Raw genomic sequence first — 18,625 nt, 5'->3', positions numbered from 1 at the left:
GTGTTGTTCTTTGAACGTCAGATTGGATAAATACTTGCACCAGATTTACGACAGAAATGGAGAAGAAAGTGATAGTACGATAGCACGAAAATTGCCAAGATACTTTCATTTGATGTCACTGACTTTATGTGTAAGTTTTTGGAATCATGATGAAAACTTTGTCAGTACAAGAAATGGATTTTGGTGAAGTTGATAATCTTGAGATTTCACGCAAAGCAGGTTATTCACAGCAGAAAATCATACAGAGTTCTTTCCATTGACAGTTTGGTAAGTGTTCGTTTGTTTCAAGGTAACAAAAGGTATTTTACCTGTGGTCGCAAGAATATTGGCTGCTGAAAGAGGGAAGGCATTTGTTTGTAATAATTCGTTTGCTCCTACCTTTTCCACATTAAAGACTTCGGTAAGTTGAAAGGATAAGTCTAAGCACAAGACGCTTCGCATTGTCAATGGAGTTGAAACTAAGATGAAATTGGGTTTTTGCGTTGGAACGCGCTCAATCTTTGTTTTTGTAGGTTCAGCGTTTAAAGAAGTGTCGAAAACAAACCTTAAGTTGTCCTATTTGCGCAAGCTGTATTCATCGTATTGACGGTTGAGATTGTTTCTGATACGGACAACTGCATGTGCTTTGCATATCAAGTTATTATTCTGTTGACAGGGTTGGTGTTTTAATGCGACAAACGTTTGGAGATTAGGCAAATTCTAACTGTGAGCAAGATTGTTTGAAAGTGCGAAAACTTGATGTCTTGTATATTTTGGAATGGAACTTCGTGGTTTGGCTGTAGGTTGTACAATGGTAGCTTGTTCAGGAATAGTTTCTCGAGAGTTGTTCACATTATCTTTTAAATATTAACAAAGACTTATCAGACGACTAACTACTTTCTTTTTATTTACAGGTTTTTATGTAGAAATGAACAAGTACTATCTGTAATTTACGTCAATTTTTAATGATAATCGTCCGTTTACAAAGTTTTTCTTGAGTAGATTTAGTACTTGTATGACTGCACATTTCATGTAAGGAGTTCTTGACCCATCTGTTGTTTATGGACTATAAACAAGCACAATATACCTATTGGTAGCCTGTTTTCATGACCAACAATTCACAACGGCATCGAGTCATCAACATTGGCTAAATGCACGGAATGCGGAACCTTCATACACGTTGAAAAAGCGTGTTCCCCAACTCCGCACTTTATGATTTGGGGGGGAGGGAGGGGGTTCGTTTGTTTTCCTGTTTACAATTCCATGTGCATTTTTGGCCCGGTCCTGTGGTGTAAATTTAACAATTGTAAATAACTAAAAGTTTCATTGATTCATAAAACAAAGATGGACGATAAATTTTGTCATTTCTCATATATATTTCAGAAAATGGATATTTTTTATCACATTCTTATTGATTTAAATTATGTTACGTAATGCACTCGTTGGTCCCTGGAGGTTTATATAAATTGTGTACTCGTTTGTTCTATGTGTGCCGTCGTAAGGTAAAGAAATTTTACTTTGTCGCCCTAACTCTGCTTGGTTAACATCAATTCTACCATGCCAAGTGTTGGTGTCCCCAGCGATTGTATGTGCGCATGCGCCGTCAAGGATTGCATTAAGTGGCGCTAAGATTTATCGCCAATTTTAAGTTACCGTAAATGCTCGTTTTAGCGCCGCTCTCGGTTAAGCGTCACATGGGGGCAATAAATAAATATACTGGTGTGAGCCTTTAGTTGAAAATTATTTAATTAGTCCCGCTCCCGGATAAGCACCACATTCAAAATAGGGAAAATTTATCGTAATTCAGGATTTTGAAAACCATTGATTGAACTGTGGTACTGGAATTACCGAAATAAAGTGAATTCTAAAGTAATTTCACTGTGCAGTTAAGTCATAACCAAATTTCACTATCATCTAGCTATTTTCTTGTTACGTGTGTGTTTCGTCCAGTGGCGGCGAAAGATGTTTGGCACTGGGGAGCTGAATAACAAAAAATGTCTTGGTATTGGCGTGGCATTTTAGACTGCACCATATTGCCATTGCATTTACGCCATGTTCTTCCTACCATTAACTTTGGTACTTCATGTAAATGAAAGTCTATAGGAGAAGCAAGCAAGCTTTCAAAATGGCTGTCAGTATTTAAGAGTCCTTCTATGTCGATGATTTTCCCTTGTCAAACATAAACATATATTACGGAAAAAAATTGAAGAAGGTGACTCTTTGATTCGGGGGGGGGGAGCTGCAGCCTCCTAAGCCTAAGCAAAAGTTTGCCGAAATTTTTACAAAGAGTTATCATCTTGTGAAGAAGAAAAGGTTCCAAGCGTTTGTATTGCAAAACGAATATATTTGTAAAAACATCTACATTTTATATTGCGATCTAGCGGAAGTATCTTTCTGGAAGGTGTATCTTCTTAGAATTTGCTTCAGAAAAGTGGGGCGACACGAACATCAAAGGCTCCGACACGAGTTGACCTTCTGTCAAGATATCTATTGTGTGATGCTGGTGAAAATGTATGTTGGTAGTAACAAAGCCAGCCCGATCATTTACCCCTACAATGTAAATTTTTCAGAAAAATTATTATTCATTTCTCTAGATAATTAATTTGATAGTTTTGCCATTTTTTCCAGAAATACTTGCATTGTACGAGTATAAAACGGGCTTTGGAACGGCATGTAGGTATTCTTTTTTATCATTTATTATTTATGTCGTATTTTCTGGATAATTTTATGCAGTGTTTTGCTGTTTGGTGTAAGTCAAAATCTCTCTCTTATACTCCCAGACCTGCCAACTCCAAGGAATACAAAACCTTGAGATTAAAGCAGAAAAACTTGGAGATCTGGCAAAAAAACTGGAGATTTCTATTCTTGTATACGACTTATTTTTAAATTGATTTATTAGGCAAATGGCAATGATTACCTCAAGTGTTATGCACAAAAATGTTATGTTTTGAATGCTATTCATCGAGTATTTCTTTCCATGCGATGAATAAAAATGCCAACAAACTTCTAAAAGCCTAAGCTTTAAAACAACCGGGAGATTTAGTATCTTTGTCGGGAGGTCGGGAAAAATGCAGCAAAAGCGGGAGTCTCCCGCGAATCCGGGAGAATTGGCAGGTCTGTACTCCGAAATACCGTTAAAAACACGATATTCGCCCTGAGGATTATGGTTTGTATTCAATTAACAATCGTTCATCAGGTGAGTAATTTGAGCACTTTCATCCAACTGCAAGAAATCTCAGAACCAAAACATTTACTTACACATGGACCAAAAAATTTGGGAATATCAATCGAATATAGCTACGTTCTAAAACTGTTTTGGAGAAACAAAGTCTCCAGTGCAAAAGCAATAAAGGTTGTAAGACAATTATGCAATTGATTAGTTGATCTAAGAACGATTTGAAATCGGTTGGTAAGTAAAGAATTGTTAACAAAAATCATTTTATAAAAAATCTATTGCTTTTGCTTGTTGTGTAGAACAGTTTGATGATCTGTTGATCTGTTGATCTAGATGATCTGTTGATCTAGATGATCTGTTGATCTGGAATGTTTGTGTGTTTACACTTCACAGAAAGATTTTATCATTGTAAATATTTTAGACATCGGTGCACAATAAGTATGTACTGGACTATTAAATATAGAATGTTAACACTAATTAACATCTACATAGTTGAGCTATTATAAAGAAAATTTTATAAATTTATATTCGAACTTACTCAAACATTACATGACACCTTGGCTACTATTTTACGGTCAGTTAAACAAAAATGAATCGTTTGCGCTTCACATCTTTATAAGACTTTATCGAATTACAGTGTTTCATTTTCATATTCTTTAGAACGGAAATACATAACAAAAAACAACAAAACTAAACGTAAACCAGAAAGAAAAAGACAAAGAAGAAGCGATGAAAAATTCGCGTTGTTACATGCCATTCGTCTTCGAGTTTCTTTTCACGACATTCCTCACTATTATGCGTTGTACTTTTTTTGAAGCTCTTTTAAATTTTATCGTCTTGAAACTACTAGCATTTGTTCAATACGCATCCATCGTTTTTTCTCATCCTTATGATCAACAGGTTGCAGATTACATCATGGCAAATGCTACGAAATACTAATTGTGTAGTGCGGGTGTAAATTATGAGTATAAAAAGAGGAACGGAACGATAAAAGTTTGGTAAACTTGTTTACCTGCAGAGAACATATCAACATCAGACTTCTTTGTTAATTGAACCAGGTACCAGACAGTGGCTAAACTGCCTCAACAATACGATATTTGAAAGCAGTTATGAATGTAGTAGTAGTATTGTGACGATACCATGATACTTACAAGTATTTTTCTCATCTATTTCATATACTCAATAGATGGACATATAACACCACCTACGTTAGTAACAAGAAAGGTGTTCTTTGATATTTCTATCGGTAATAAACCAGCAGGTCGAATAATATTTGGATTGTTTGGAAATACAGCTCCAAAGACTGTTACAAATTTTGTTGCTTTGAGTGACCATGAGGTTAGACATTCCTTATTTTCTTATATTTTCATCGACTTAATAAAAGAAGTTTTGATTGATGCGTAATGAAGATATCAATATAACGCTTGCTATCGGTCCTGAATGGCTCATTCATTTCTTTAATGTCTTATTATTCCTTTTCTAAACATTCAAGAAAAACTTTATTCGGTAAGATTAATTAACACAACAAATACAAATCTTTCCATTGCTAGTTATTGAATCTTTAAGAAATTTGTCCGTAAGAAGACAGTACAAATTTTTTTCTTATATAACTTAGGCGACGATTACGAAGTAAGATTGAGTGTAAAGTAACTGTGAATGTTTTTAATGTGAATGATAAACGACGATTTTGCATGTTTCAAGATAGAATTGTTATCTTTTATCAAACCTACAGTGAAGTGCATGCAATTGTCCTTATAAATACGTGTTTAAATTCTCACAATTGGCAAAGAAAGAAATGTATGGAGTGTTACAAACCTCAAAGAAACGACAATAACAAAGGGCTTTGCTCTTTAGTTTGACAAATACTATTTTTATATCAACTGATCATTTATGCAGTTAATAGGATTTTTACATATTCCGAAACACTGAAATTTCAGAAAATACTCGATTATTAGTTTGCCCATGATGATGTTGTTCGGCAGATTACACAATTTTATCAAGAGATTTCTAATTCACAATAATCTGTTAGAAATGAATGTGCTCTAAGATTTGTTGCTTTTCATATGTATTTTAGTATGGTTTTGGTTACCGAGGATCATTGATTCATCGATCAGTTAAAAATTTTATGATTCAAGGTATTCTTATTGCGATAGTACTGTTGCGTAATGTGTTGTCTGGTTTTTATGTTTTTGTGTTGTAAACCTGTATAGTATTGTCTTGTTCTCAAGGTTTGTAGTGTTAGGTTGTCAAATATTCTCGAGGTTTGTGTTGTTGAGCTGTAATATTGTATTGTATTGGATTGTTTTCAAGGTTTGTAGTGTTAGGTTGTCAAATATTCTCGAGGTTTGTGTTGTTGAGCTGTAATATTGTATAGTATTGGCTTCTTCTCAAGGCTTGTGTTGCTGGGTTGTAAACTTCTAATATTGGCTTGTTCTCTATGTGTTGTTTGGTTGTCAAAAGGGTTTTTTTTGGAAGAATCTTTTATGTTTCAATTAAAGCAATAAAACGTATAAAGCAAGTTCATTCATTCCTCATGCAGTTTAAGAAATTTCTGCACAGTTCTTTTAAAAACATTTTGTGTAACTACAGTGACTTACCGGCAGCACATACGTTTGTTGATGCTTGGTCGTAGCTGTTTTTTCTGCCTTCACTCAGAAAAAAATCGGAAAATTTTTTGAAAAAAAAGAATGCTAATTATTTGAAATTTACATCTCATGACCAAACTTCCGGGTAGGCTAAGGTACTGTGCAGAAACTTCCGGGTAGGCTAAGGTACTGTGCAGAAAGTTTCTTTTTTTATTTCATATATCAAAGGCTTCGTCAATAAATGTAAACTTTTGGATTTTTAAAGGTGGTGACTTCACAAAAGGCGATGGAACAGGAGGTAACATATGAACAATGGGAAGTTTTCAATTTAAGTAAAATCATCGATAACGTTGAGCATAATATGAATATTCAGGGTGCATTATTCTTTAAGTGGTTTTTTCGAACTGGTTGCTATTCTTAAGACTTTATTTCATTTATCTTCTAAAATAACTAAAATCTCCATTAAGCAACATTTTTCATGGCATCGTGTTGTTTTACAGTCCACCTTGTTATTTTCTATCAAACAATGTGCACGAAGCTGTTGTATAATAATTCATACCAACAATTTGTGGAGATGATATTTTGGCATGATGATTTTATACTTGTCGCAAAAACAAAAGACTTGTGTTTTGAATTATCAGTAATCAAAAGACCAATATTTTATACCATATAATAGAAATGCATGCTACAGCAATAACATCCATACAATGAAAGCTGGACGCAAAACACACAGAACTGTTTTCAAATGAGAAGACTGTGAAATAAAGCTTTGTCATTTTGGCAAATTCCTTCATTATACACGCAATCGATGAATTATGTTACGCTTCTGAACAGTATTATTCGCTTGCAAATCGACGAGACGTTTGTGTGAATAGGCTCTGGCCTGCACTGATCTGCTCTCAAGTTCTCCGAAAGGTCCCCTCGGTTTGCAAACATAGGAAAACAGTTTTGATTTCTTCATTAAAATTGAAAATTCATAGGTAAAAGCATCTACGGTAGATACTTTAACGACGAAAATTTTAAAATCAAGCACAATGGTGCTGGATGGTTGTGCATGGCGAATCTTGGAAAAAATACAAACAGTTCCCAATTCTACATTACTCTTGTGAAAACATCCTGGCTTGACGGACACCACACTTGCTTTGGCAAAGTCATTGAAGGCATGGTATGTTTCCAAGGAAGTGTGGGTTGTATCAGCTATTAGAAAAATAAGTTACACTCGCAAGAATGAATTGAAAAGCAAAAAATCACGCACTCTCTGCAAAATAGAAGCAGAAGTTGTAATAAAAATTGAAAATTTTAACTTACTTGTGATAGGAATGGTTTAAAATTGTACATAAAAAAGGGTGTATACTTTTATCATAGAATAGATATCATGCAGAAGGGCCACTCAAGTTTTACGCTGCGTCCTCACGGCCACCATCATTCCAGCAAGATACTTAAGATTTTTCACATTTTTTCAACAACTGCAATTACCTGACTTTATTTCTTCACAATGAAATCAAAAATATTTTAATATCAGAAATGACGTCGTGTCATTTCAGTGGTTGGGAACAAGTGAAAATCCCTAAATATCTTGCTGGAATAATGGCTGCCGAAATGCGCGGCACAACATGCGCGAGGACAAAAACATCAAAGGCTCCGACACGAGTGACCCTTCGGTATATTCCTTATTCTGTGCTTTTATATTCATGGCCAAACTTCCAATTGCCCAATTTATCACGTCAATTAACCACATTTCTCCATTTTAGGAAACTATAAAAAAGATTCAAAATGTAGCAGTTGATAGTGAAAGTAAACCAAAGACACCAGTGAAGATTATGAACTCTGGAGTACTTATGTTTGACAAGCCTTTTGAAGTTTGACAGCACTGCTCAATAATTAATTTTGTTAAAAAATTTGTATACATACAACAACAGTCGTTTACTCCCTGCAAGTTTTACTAATCAGTAAATTTACAATTTCAGAACATCCTTATTCCTTTGTTTGGAAAGTCATTGTTTCCATCCTATGAACACAGATAAATTTGAAAGATCAGGACCGAATAAGAAGGCTGTCCATGCCACTGAAAACATACAAATAACGCAATATGTTTTTTTTGCTAAATTGTAAACAGGATAATTTTGTTGACCAATAGAGGCAGCAACAAATCAAATATGCCAGCCTGAAATCGGTAGTTTTCCTAATTTATTACTTTTTTTCTAGTGTATAGCTGTTTTCGAAAATTAGTGTCTCTAAAAAATTAAATTTTAAATACTTTTTGCTTAAAAAATTGAATAAACTCAATAAATGTGTAAACATGATTTTTGCCATGGTTATTGCTGTCACTTCCATATATACAGTGCTCTCAGCCTCTCACAGGGTAGCCAAATGGAATAAATTCAAAAAAATTCAACAAAAATAAGCCAGTTTTCTGCCAACTTCAGTGACACCGGAAGTTAGTAATAGTAGGAGCAAAAATTGACTTTTAAGGGACTAGTAACGAGCAAGAAATTTGATCAACCCTGAATGCAATGAAATCTGAATGAAATTTGATCAATTCAGGATTGATCAGATCAATACTAGATTTGTTCAATCCTGAATGCAACACCATTTAATGGCTTAATGTTTAAACTTTAATCGAAATTTGAAATGGAACATGAAAAATTTGTAAACATTCGATTGAAAATTTGAAAAGTTATAAAAATCAGTAATGTTCGTTAAAGTCCTATGAGTTACATAAATTCGGAAAGATCTGCACTGCAGTTCAAATGATTATTCATTGTTGTCGAGTCGGTTTTAATATCGATAACGTCGAGACGAAAAAATGCAGTAATATACATTTTTCATTCTACTCAGAGGTCAGACTTATTTCTTAGCCTCAGGCTTGCTTTTTTTTTCCATTGCTCAGCTGAATGTCGACGCACAAGTGTGCGTCAAAGCTAATTTTGTTTGCAAGCAGAAAGATCTACAAAAATTACTAAACTCCAACATTCTGTGAAATGTGTTCAGCGTGTTTGGGAAAATAATTGAAAAAGCAAATTTTCGGCCATGGCAGACTTGTCAAAAAAATTTCTGCCAGACAAAATTTTTTATGCCACTTTTTGTGTTTTTTGGCCGAAATTATGCTCATCTGGCAACGGTCATATATAGCTCAGGGGTGATATATTATGCTGAGGTGTTGTTACCATGACAACAATTAAAACATTCGTGTTATCAACTTCATGAAGTCTTCAAAATAAAAGAAATATTCTCTTTTCTTCTTTCAAATATGCAACCCGGTCGAAATTCTGAGACGTCAACGGGTAAAGCGCATTATTTTGAAGAACCTGTAGCATTTCCAACTACAAGATTTAAGGTGATATATTTGTGCTTATTCATAACAAATCATTTGCTTATAATCGATTCAAAAGCTGAGAATGAAAACACCAACTGTTAGATTAGAATGAAGGTTAAACGACAACTGAAATGTACCTGCGAATGATTAAATACTTTTAAGGAGATTTCATTGTCTAGTTTATTGTATAAGTTCAGACTTCATTGTTCTTACAATTTCCTTTGTAAAAAAATGTCATTGCTCTCTGCTCTACAGACCTAGGTACTGCATTTTTTACAACAAAATATTGTCATTTTATGAAATCTTTTTTCAGCGTTCTCTACTGGCACCATTGCCACCGACCGTTGCCAAAGGTTTAGTGCAACCGTCTGTTTATGAAACAACAACTGGTTCAACTCACAATATTAAAGTTCAAGAGTCTACTTTACACAATCCGCTTTATAAGAAAGCTCCGAACAGTATGAATGTCAACTATGTTGAAGATATTTTATCAACAGTGAGTTTTAAAGCCTATTTTCATTTCCTCGTTATTGTTATTTGCCATGGTTATTGCTGTCACTTCCATACAGTGCTCTCAGCCTCTCACAGGGTAGCCAAATGGAATAAATTCAAAAAATTTCAACAAAAATAAGCCAGTTTTCTGCCAACTTCAGTGACACTGGAAGTTAGTAATAGTAAGAGCAAAAATTGACTTTTAAGGGACTAGTAACGAGCAAGAAATTTGATCAACCCTGAATGCAATGAAATCTGAATGAAATTTGATCAATTCAGGATTGGTCAAATCAAGACTAGATTTGTTCAATCCTGAATGCAGCACCATTTAATGGCTTAATGTTTCAAATTCAAGAGTTGTTAGTTACGTAAATGATCTTTGAAGGGAATTTTAAAATATAGCAAAAACATAGAATGAGAGCTTTGAGACCCAATTGGTAAGAAATTTTTGACATTTTCTACGTAATAGCTTGTACATTGAAAGTGTAGTATTCAAACAATTAATATTCATCTCTACAAATTATGTAAGATTTATTGGTAATGTTACAGTATTGTTGTATTTCAATGGTACTATACAAAACAATTGCTGTGGTGGATGGCTCAAATAACCTAAGAGTTCTAAAAAGAACTGTTTTATAACCACTTTTATTTTTTAAAAAAGTTCTTTTGGAACTACTGGGTTTGTGTTTTGTTTATAATAAAAGAGTTCTAAGGTTTTTTACCATTCACCATGGCAACTGCTCTCTACAAAAATTTTTAAATTTGTCACCATGACAAGGTCTCTATTTTACTATTGAATAGGTATGTAGCATTGATAAGCTGGTTGGGTTTTATTAAAATAGGTTCAGTTGGTTAACTTAATATAACACAACTTTATTACCTTGCATTCATTATATAGCTAGCCCACTTTATCGTTGAGCTGACTATGGCACTGTTTTTGTCGGTTTTGACTATTATTTGCTCATTGACAATAGAGTTGTTATTTTCAATTAAGTAAAACAATACTATTTTCTATACTGACAAAATGAGTCGGCAATGCAATAGACTTCAAGAGAAATGAATCATAGGCAATATTTTTGAAATTCACCCATAAAGCTGGTTTATAACCTTCTTGTCAACTAAAACGTCAACTTAAGTTCCTTGAGTTAAGTTTTTGCTGTATGTAGTTATGCTCTGACATGTACATTTTAACTAAGAGCAGTTATTCATGAAATTCATAAATAACTGCTCTCATATGACATGAATATTAAGAAGTAACATTGCATCACCAAGTTTTTGTACATGACCTGACTTACGTATAAAGTGATTGCATGTGATGTCAAAGTGGCCATGTTGGGAGAGTACATCAAAGTGCGAATGTTCAACAGAACATGAAATTTGCATAAATTCTTTCATTATTTGCAATTTTCCCTAACATGGCAACTGATGAAAACACTGTATTAGTATAACTGTGATTATGTATATATGTGCCCTGGTGAAATTCCTGAATAAGATCATGTAAAATCGTACTAGATCCTAACAAGATTCTGTAAGATACAGCAGTACCTGCTGGATCCTGGATAAATAAATGTTTAGACCTTACAGTCCTGGGTAATATCTTGGTAGCATACTTGCTGGATCCTGGATAAAATAAATGTTTAGACCTTGCAGTCTTGGGTAATATCTTGGTAGGATACTTGCTGGATTTTCACCATGAAGGTGGTTGCAAGTGATGTCTTGAAGGCACAAGCAATGATGTTGCCTGCTCGATAATTTGATGGGAGCTAGTATTCACACACGTAGGCTTCGTCAAGGGGGTACTTTAGTTTGGATTAAATTTCTATAGCCACATCATGTTAGACTTTTCAGTTAATATCTGCCACCTTTTTGATATGATTGAGAGCTATTTGGAAAAGTGCTTTTTTAAACACTACTCACAATTATTTTTGCTTAGTTGTTTGATATATTTACTAATATTATCTCAGGAAATTGATACCTCGTTCAAATACCTCTTTCCTAAATCCAACGGCCATCCCTTATTTGGCTGGCAATGCCACTTGCAGCAAGGTCAACAATTCCAGACAATTGTTTGACTGATTTATCCAGTTTGAACGAGAAGTCATAACAGACCAGTTGATGTTGTGAGAGTTGTCATTGAGAATTGTGCATATTTTAAGGTGTATACATGAAATATTTAATTATACAAGGTGTATTACAATGTGCCCTCTCGGCTATCTCCATAGTAAAATGATGACTCCTGCACTTGGGACACAGGATGTACGGTTACACATTGTATAGATAGTATTGTAGAGTTACTTATGTATGTAGGTTAGAGTAAGCTAATAAAAAATGCTATAACTATAAACAGACTTTGTTATAAAGTGACTTTTTTATCAATATTTTTCATTGTTAATGGCATACGCCGTAAGCCTTTTATTCCTCCTGCACAATCCAACTTCACGCATTTTTACTTCCTATTGCTAAGCTGAAGGTAAAACCGTGGCGAACACCGCTGACCATGGGGTATCAAAGCAGCGAAATGAAACACAAATACAAAGGAGAACCTGAGGTCACCTTGGAAACAAAATTCGATAGAAGATTTCAGCCATCAGTATTACATGATCACCATTTAAATGGACCATGCAAGGTACAACCACAATATGGTGAATACAAAGTAGAGCCTCACCATTCGTGCCACGCATATCTTATTACTCATGCGATTACCATAGTGGCAGCCAGTCAATTACTTTTTTTGGCCAATAGCAATGATGAAACGACTAACGGCAACACCATTCATGCAATGCGTATCTTATTGCGCATGTGATTACCATAGTGGCAGCCAGTCAATTGCTTTTTTGACCAATAGGAATGATGAAACGACTAACGGCAGACTGTAATCGAACAAAATATACAACAGTTAGTTGCACAGTGAAGTGGACCTATTTTATACTCCCATCGATGTTGAATAGATGAATGATAAAAATTTTTATCAAATTTTCCATCGAACTGTTTTTTAGCTTGGTCCACTGCATTCATCGTAGTTTGACTGCCATACTGGTAAACGGCCACGGGATTTCCATTATTGTAAATTTGTAGTCACAGAAACAAAAAAGGATTCGAAAATACTCGTCTAATTATTGCAACACCCCATAAAAATTGAGTTGTGTTGAAAAAAATTGAATATTTATCTCATTTGTGAGTACAACATTCGCCAACAATAAAAAAACAAAAGGTTTTCTTTTACATGCCCAAAATAATTTTTTGGATGCTATGAAGAAATTTGGGAATTTAAAATAGCTCTGGTAAAAATCATCATTGCCTGCATATGTAATACAACATTACTAATTAGTAGCATATTTTATTGTTTGATCTATGGATTTGGTGACTGTGTTTTATGTAGAGCCTTGTGAGATCTACTCAAAACATGGATGTATCAGGTCATGTTTTCGACCCTAAGGATCGCGGTATTCTCTCGTACCATGGTGATATGTATCTCACGACTACACAACATGATCATCGAGCCTTTAACGAGTAAGAGGCCTTTCATTATTTTGAATTGTATTTTTATACTTTATTTTTGTAAATAATCCTACTATCTTCCACGTGTATGATCCTCCACGTGTATAATCCTACTATCTTCCACGTGTATAATCCTACTATCTTCCACGTGTATGATCCTCCACGTGTATAATCCTACTATCTTCCACGTGTATAATCCTACTATCTTCCACGTGTATGATCCTCCACGTGTATAATCCTACTATCTTCCACGTGTATCCTACTATCTTCCTACTATCTTCCACGTGTATGATCCTCCACGTGTATAATCCTACGTGTATAATCCTACTATCTTCCACGTGTATAATCCTACTATCTTCCACGTGTATAATCCTACTATCTTCCACGTGTATAATCCTACTATCTTCCACGTGAATCCTACTATCTTCCTACTATCTTCCACGTGTATGATCCTCCACGTGTATAATCCTACGTGTATAATCCTACTATCTTCCACGTGTATAATCCTACTATCTTTCACGTGTATCCTACTATCTTCCACGTGTATGATCCTCCACGTGTATAATCCTACGTGTATAATCCTACTATCTTCCACGTGTATAATCCTACTATCTTTCACGTGTATCCTACTATCTTCCACGTGTATGATCCTCCACGTGTATAATCCTACGTGTATAATCCTACTATCTTCCACGTGTATAATCCTACTATCTTCCACGTATATCCTACTATCTTCCTACTATCTTCCACGTGTATGATCTGCACACGCCCTCCTTTTAAAATAGCTTCGATTGACGGGTTCAACGTGTTTGAATAAAGTTATTCATTTATCATTTACAAGTGATTGTGGTGTATCAATTATTAAACAATTACTAAGCGGTTTTTGCGTTTGAATGGCCTCATCCAAACGCGCGGGAATCAAGCGAGTGTTAAGAAAAGCGCGCGTGTAGTGTCGTATATTAGCGGGAATATCAAATATGAAGGCTACGTATGTTCTCCCAAGTCATCGAAGATGTAAAAGTTAGTAAACATCAAAGTGAAAAACACTAAAACGTAGACTTACACGAGTTTATTGACTGCAAAAGTTTAGAAAAATTCCCAATGTTGGTTTGATGAAATGCATTCGAAGTCAATTTTGGCAAAAAATCATCTTTGTTTTCCAGCATGTACAAACTCCTCACGACAGTAATTGCGATTTACGTGTTTAGATCAGGCCATCCAAAACGGGCATCGACCAATTAGAGCACGCCTTTTTGCATATGTTATTTTATAATGTAAATTACTGGCTTTCAACCAACTTTCTCTTCTTTCTGAATTATGTAAAGGGAAGAACTGAACGGATATCCAAAGAAAAATTATGCGACAATCTGGGAATGCGAAGAGTATCCTAAAGCATGGGGACATGGATCAAAAGAAAACCCACTTCCTCGCCACTCCGTTCCCAGAGATGATCGACCAATGAGAGATGTGACTGTGTTTCCTTCAGCAACAACTATTCCCCCATTTCCACAGCCTTTAAAACATGTGCCTTCTAGGTAGTAGATGAATTCTTTAATTTTATGCTTGCAATCTTAGTGATCGTCATTTTTATTCTCAGTAACTTATAGTCGATAAATTATGTATATTTTAGCATGATTAAGTACACAGATGGCTACATTTTTTGTTATTTCTGCATTGTATTGTTTCAGTCAAATAATTTTCTTTTAAAGTACAACATATTCTATTTCTTTTATAAGGTTAACGGACAAATTTAGTAGTTCGCGTTAAATCGCCCACGTCTAAATTTTTTCAAAAGCCATATTCATACAAAATAACTAGTAATTTACTTTATCTGTACTTCAAAAGTCATGTATTTACAAACAATTCCTCTTCAATATTCAACAGTATGACAACTGAAATTCGCTCCAATTTCTTGGATCCACGAGACAGGAAGAAAAACGAGTTGCTCGGCAGCTCACTTCCTAAACCATTACACAGACGAGGTAAAGTGGTATATTTCTGCTAAATTTGAATTTTCTGCTGATTTTTAACTTGAAATACTACTTAGATTCATGAACTGAACTAGTTAGTCTTTTATTTTTCTTTATAAGGATGTACATAATAATGTAAATCTATATAAACGTTAATGTAAAAGTAGATGTGGATTTAACATCACTTCATACCTGAAAGATATTGAAAAAAATTTTTTTTATGTATTACAGAAGCAGGAAAAGAAGAAATATATATTGTTCCTAAAATGTATGAAACTGAATATCAATACATTGGACAGAAAAGACCAGCCATGATCGCTTAAGCGTGGCTTTTGATACTGTAAAAAGGATCGTAAGATAACTTTAATGCTATATTTATTAAAGTAATTTAAAATTTTAATGAACAAACACGGTATGTAATGGAAGCACGAAATGGCCAAAATGTGGTTTACATAGAAATGTGTAGTGTATAATTAAGTATAGATCAACAACTTTCTTTAGGTTGCTCATAGGTTTTGACTATGTCCATGGCGAGTTATTGAAGTTGCCCTTGAAAAAAACAAATAGAGTCTTTCACTCTTGTTGATTACTTACTGCTATACTGCCTTTAATTTGCAGATGAATTTACTAACTTTTCAAAATGAAAGTTTTTGCAAGACCTTTCGTACAATGCGCTTACATTATCGTGCCCATGTTCTACTCCATGTAAGCAATGTCTTCTCAAATCTGTTGAAGTGTGTAGAAAGACACTATGGTAGATTGTCTTTCCATCACAGCTTGTATTTAACATCCAAAAAAACAACTACATAATTTTTTTAATTATTAGAAAGACAATTTTAATTAAGAAAACAATTTTCACAACATAAAGAAACGTGTGAACGTATTTGTTTCTGTGCAAATTCGCAGAATTATTTTGCGATATCTTTGATACCATGGTAAATAAGCTATTGTGCTCATTATATAATGTTCAATAGAAAGAGAACGAACTTAACACGACTTCTCTCTTTAACATAAATGAATCTTCTGTCTTACGTCGAGATAAATTACTGAAGCACATTTTAGAATATATTTGAAATTTTAAAACCATTCGAGACAAGCTCATTGTTGAAATTATATTCTTTAGTGGAAATTGAAAACAATAGTGTTTTTTTGGAAAGTACTTTGAATCTAAAGTTGATCAGCTATAATTTATTTTGACGAACGTTGGATACGCTACTGATTGGCAAGCACCAAAAAAATGTGAAGGTCTGTTATTAGCTATTGTAAAATTGCGTGTATCTGTAGAAAATTTGAAGACTGAAATAAAATATTTTGCAGTAGCTCTATATGAGTCAAACTTTCCGTATGTTGCTAATTTCAGGAATGCAGTAAAGTAACTTATCAACTCATATAATTAAAATAATTCTTATGTATTATTGATGTACTGAAAATTATTTAATAAAATTTCATCAAATTTTAGAAAGTCTATTTGTAACTATAGGTAACTTATTATGTGAACGGCTTATGTATACAGTTACTTCATTTATAACTGGGTGAAATTTTTGACATTGTTTATTTTACTCAAAAGATGAGATGTTGAACATGTCTAATGCTCTGAAAACACATTATTATTAATGCCTTCTAAAAGGTGTGTATTCCTATACTGACAAGTTAAAGCATATTCAAATAAAAGTTTGCGTGTAGTTATCTCGCACGAACAAGACATAAGGGGATTTAAAGTTTTTTATTGATACAATGAAAAATAAAATATCAATCAACTAGCCCTGTTACTTCAGTGATGCCGTTACTTCTTTGCTTTATTGAATATTACAAACCAAAATGAAGTGAAAACAATTTAGAGACGACTTCTATAGTACAATACATAATCACAAACTTTTTATACTGGTAGTTCTTTAATAATTTATTATCTTGTAAAAGTTTAAAAGGCTTTTGAGACATCAAGTAGCTGGACTTTATACGCCAGTAACTATCATTCATGCATAAAACTATAACTAACTTTAATTAAAAAAAATATTTTAATACATTTAAAATATTGATTTTGCTTTTTTTATGACAGCATTTATGGCAAAAACACATCATTGCTCCCTTTTTGCTTTGTTATTCTTGCAATAGTTATAGATCAAAATGAAGTCTTTGCTTTGCTTAGTTGTTTCAATATCTTTGTCGCCTCATCACGAAGGTTCTTGTTTCACCAAAATATGATGATACAATTTCTTGTACTGTTCAAACAACAAAGTGTTTTAACCCATATTATGGCTAGCTGCAGTGCACTCTTTTTTTGAAGTACCAAGAATATAATCCAAAAAGTGTTTGGAATACTACAAATCAAGATACAAGCAACTAGCAGAAGACATTTTGATATGGATTTTGTAGAAAAACTTCTCTTTTTTGAAAGCTGACCATGATATTCTGATATTAAAGCGTTCTTTCGGCGATTAGAAAATGTCGATTTAAGCAGCACATTATCGATTTTTTTGCGATAATGTGAAGCTTAGTGTTAACAAGTAGAAATGGAAAATAAACAGTAATGAAAAAAGAATTTTTGCTGCTATATATCCATAATGTCCAGTAAAACAAAGCAGAAACAGAATGCTGGATATGAAAAGTAAAAAGAAATGCAATTTAATGAGGAAAGGCTTTGTTACTTTTTTATGGTGAAATATTGGACGACAAATTGCCAGATATCGTTGAAAGATAATGAGCAAACGAGTAAAACAAGAGATGATGAGAAATACACTAGAATAAATTGCTATAAACCGCACTTTAGATAGTGATTCGTTTTCACCAATCCAGAATGTCAATTCTAACATCGAAACTGGAGTATTTATAGCTACCGTCAGCAGGTCGACGCAGGATGAACAAATTGTGAAGTGAAAAACTTTCTTTTGGAGTTGCGATGATTTTAACCAAGATAAAACCACCATAAAATTTAAAATTAGACCCCCAAACGAGATTATTACATTTAGCACCAACATTATAATCAATTGTAACAAGATGTCGACATCCATTTGTAAACGGAGGACAATATTGTTAAAATTTCTCCTCTGAAATATATTTTTTTCATTAATTATTATTTTAAACGTAAATAAACATTTAAAAAAATTTTTAACTTATATAAACTTAACAAAAGTTATTCTTTACTAAAAGAAGTTTTTGTGACATAATAGCATAGCATATTAATAAGAAAATCATTATTTTCTTACTGCATTGTTTTTAAAAATAATTTTTCCTTCATATTTTTCTATTAAAGTAGTTATTAGTAGCTATATATTACACCACGTTTTCTTAAATCAGTTTTGTGTTGTTCGTTAGAAATGTTTCGTATACTTAAAAGTATTTGTCACCAGTCTTTATGTGGTCATAAAAGCACTTTTGGCTGTTCAATTACATGACCCCGAGCGAAGATTTTATCTTGTCTAGAAAAGATGTAGAAAACATTAATGAGTCAAGAGGTGGTCAAAATGCATTACTAAAAATATATTTCCATTTTAACATACTTTGGAGCAAATCCTATTGAGAGTATTTTAGTGTCAAATGTTCTTTAGAAATTTTTAACCAGCAGCGTTGTTAAAAAAGTCTTTCGAATTGAAGATGAGCTTCTATATTTTAT

At 33.6% G+C, this 18,625-nt stretch overlaps 2 protein-coding genes across 3 annotated transcripts; both read left to right on the top strand.

Annotated features, from left to right (window-relative positions):
- The first annotated feature begins 4,062 nt into the window (after positions 1-4,062).
- Positions 4,063-8,011, top strand: LOC124454249 (peptidyl-prolyl cis-trans isomerase B-like). Its single transcript, XM_047005066.1, has 5 exons — positions 4,063-4,492; positions 5,229-5,289; positions 6,005-6,037; positions 6,720-6,904; positions 7,491-8,011. Exons 1-5 carry the CDS (start codon positions 4,295-4,297, stop codon positions 7,602-7,604), a joined length of 591 nt encoding a protein of 196 aa, XP_046861022.1. The 5' UTR covers positions 4,063-4,294; the 3' UTR covers positions 7,605-8,011.
- A 920-nt stretch (positions 8,012-8,931) lies between these two features.
- LOC124454752 lies at positions 8,932-16,473 on the top strand. Of its 2 annotated transcripts, XM_047005515.1 has the most exons (8): positions 8,932-9,076; positions 9,369-9,551; positions 12,012-12,173; positions 12,927-13,057; positions 14,371-14,580; positions 14,930-15,027; positions 15,247-15,367; positions 16,139-16,473. In XM_047005515.1, the coding sequence occupies exons 1-7, from the start codon at positions 8,990-8,992 to the stop codon at positions 15,336-15,338; spliced, it is 963 nt and encodes a 320-aa protein (XP_046861471.1). In that variant the 5' UTR covers positions 8,932-8,989; the 3' UTR covers positions 15,339-15,367; positions 16,139-16,473. The 2 variants fall into 2 exon arrangements, with proteins under 2 accessions (XP_046861471.1, XP_046861470.1); XM_047005514.1 differs by lacking the exon at positions 16,139-16,473 and having other exon boundaries at positions 15,247-16,001.
- The last annotated feature ends 2,152 nt before the right edge of the window (positions 16,474-18,625 follow it).

Source organism: Xenia sp. Carnegie-2017, unplaced genomic scaffold (assembly GCF_021976095.1).
Source record: "Xenia sp. Carnegie-2017 unplaced genomic scaffold, XeniaSp_v1 HiC_scaffold_3, whole genome shotgun sequence".
Lineage (NCBI taxonomy): Eukaryota > Metazoa > Cnidaria > Anthozoa > Malacalcyonacea > Xeniidae > Xenia > Xenia sp. Carnegie-2017.
Note: the sequence above shows the minus strand (reverse complement) of the source record. Positions and strands in the feature narration are given on the sequence as shown.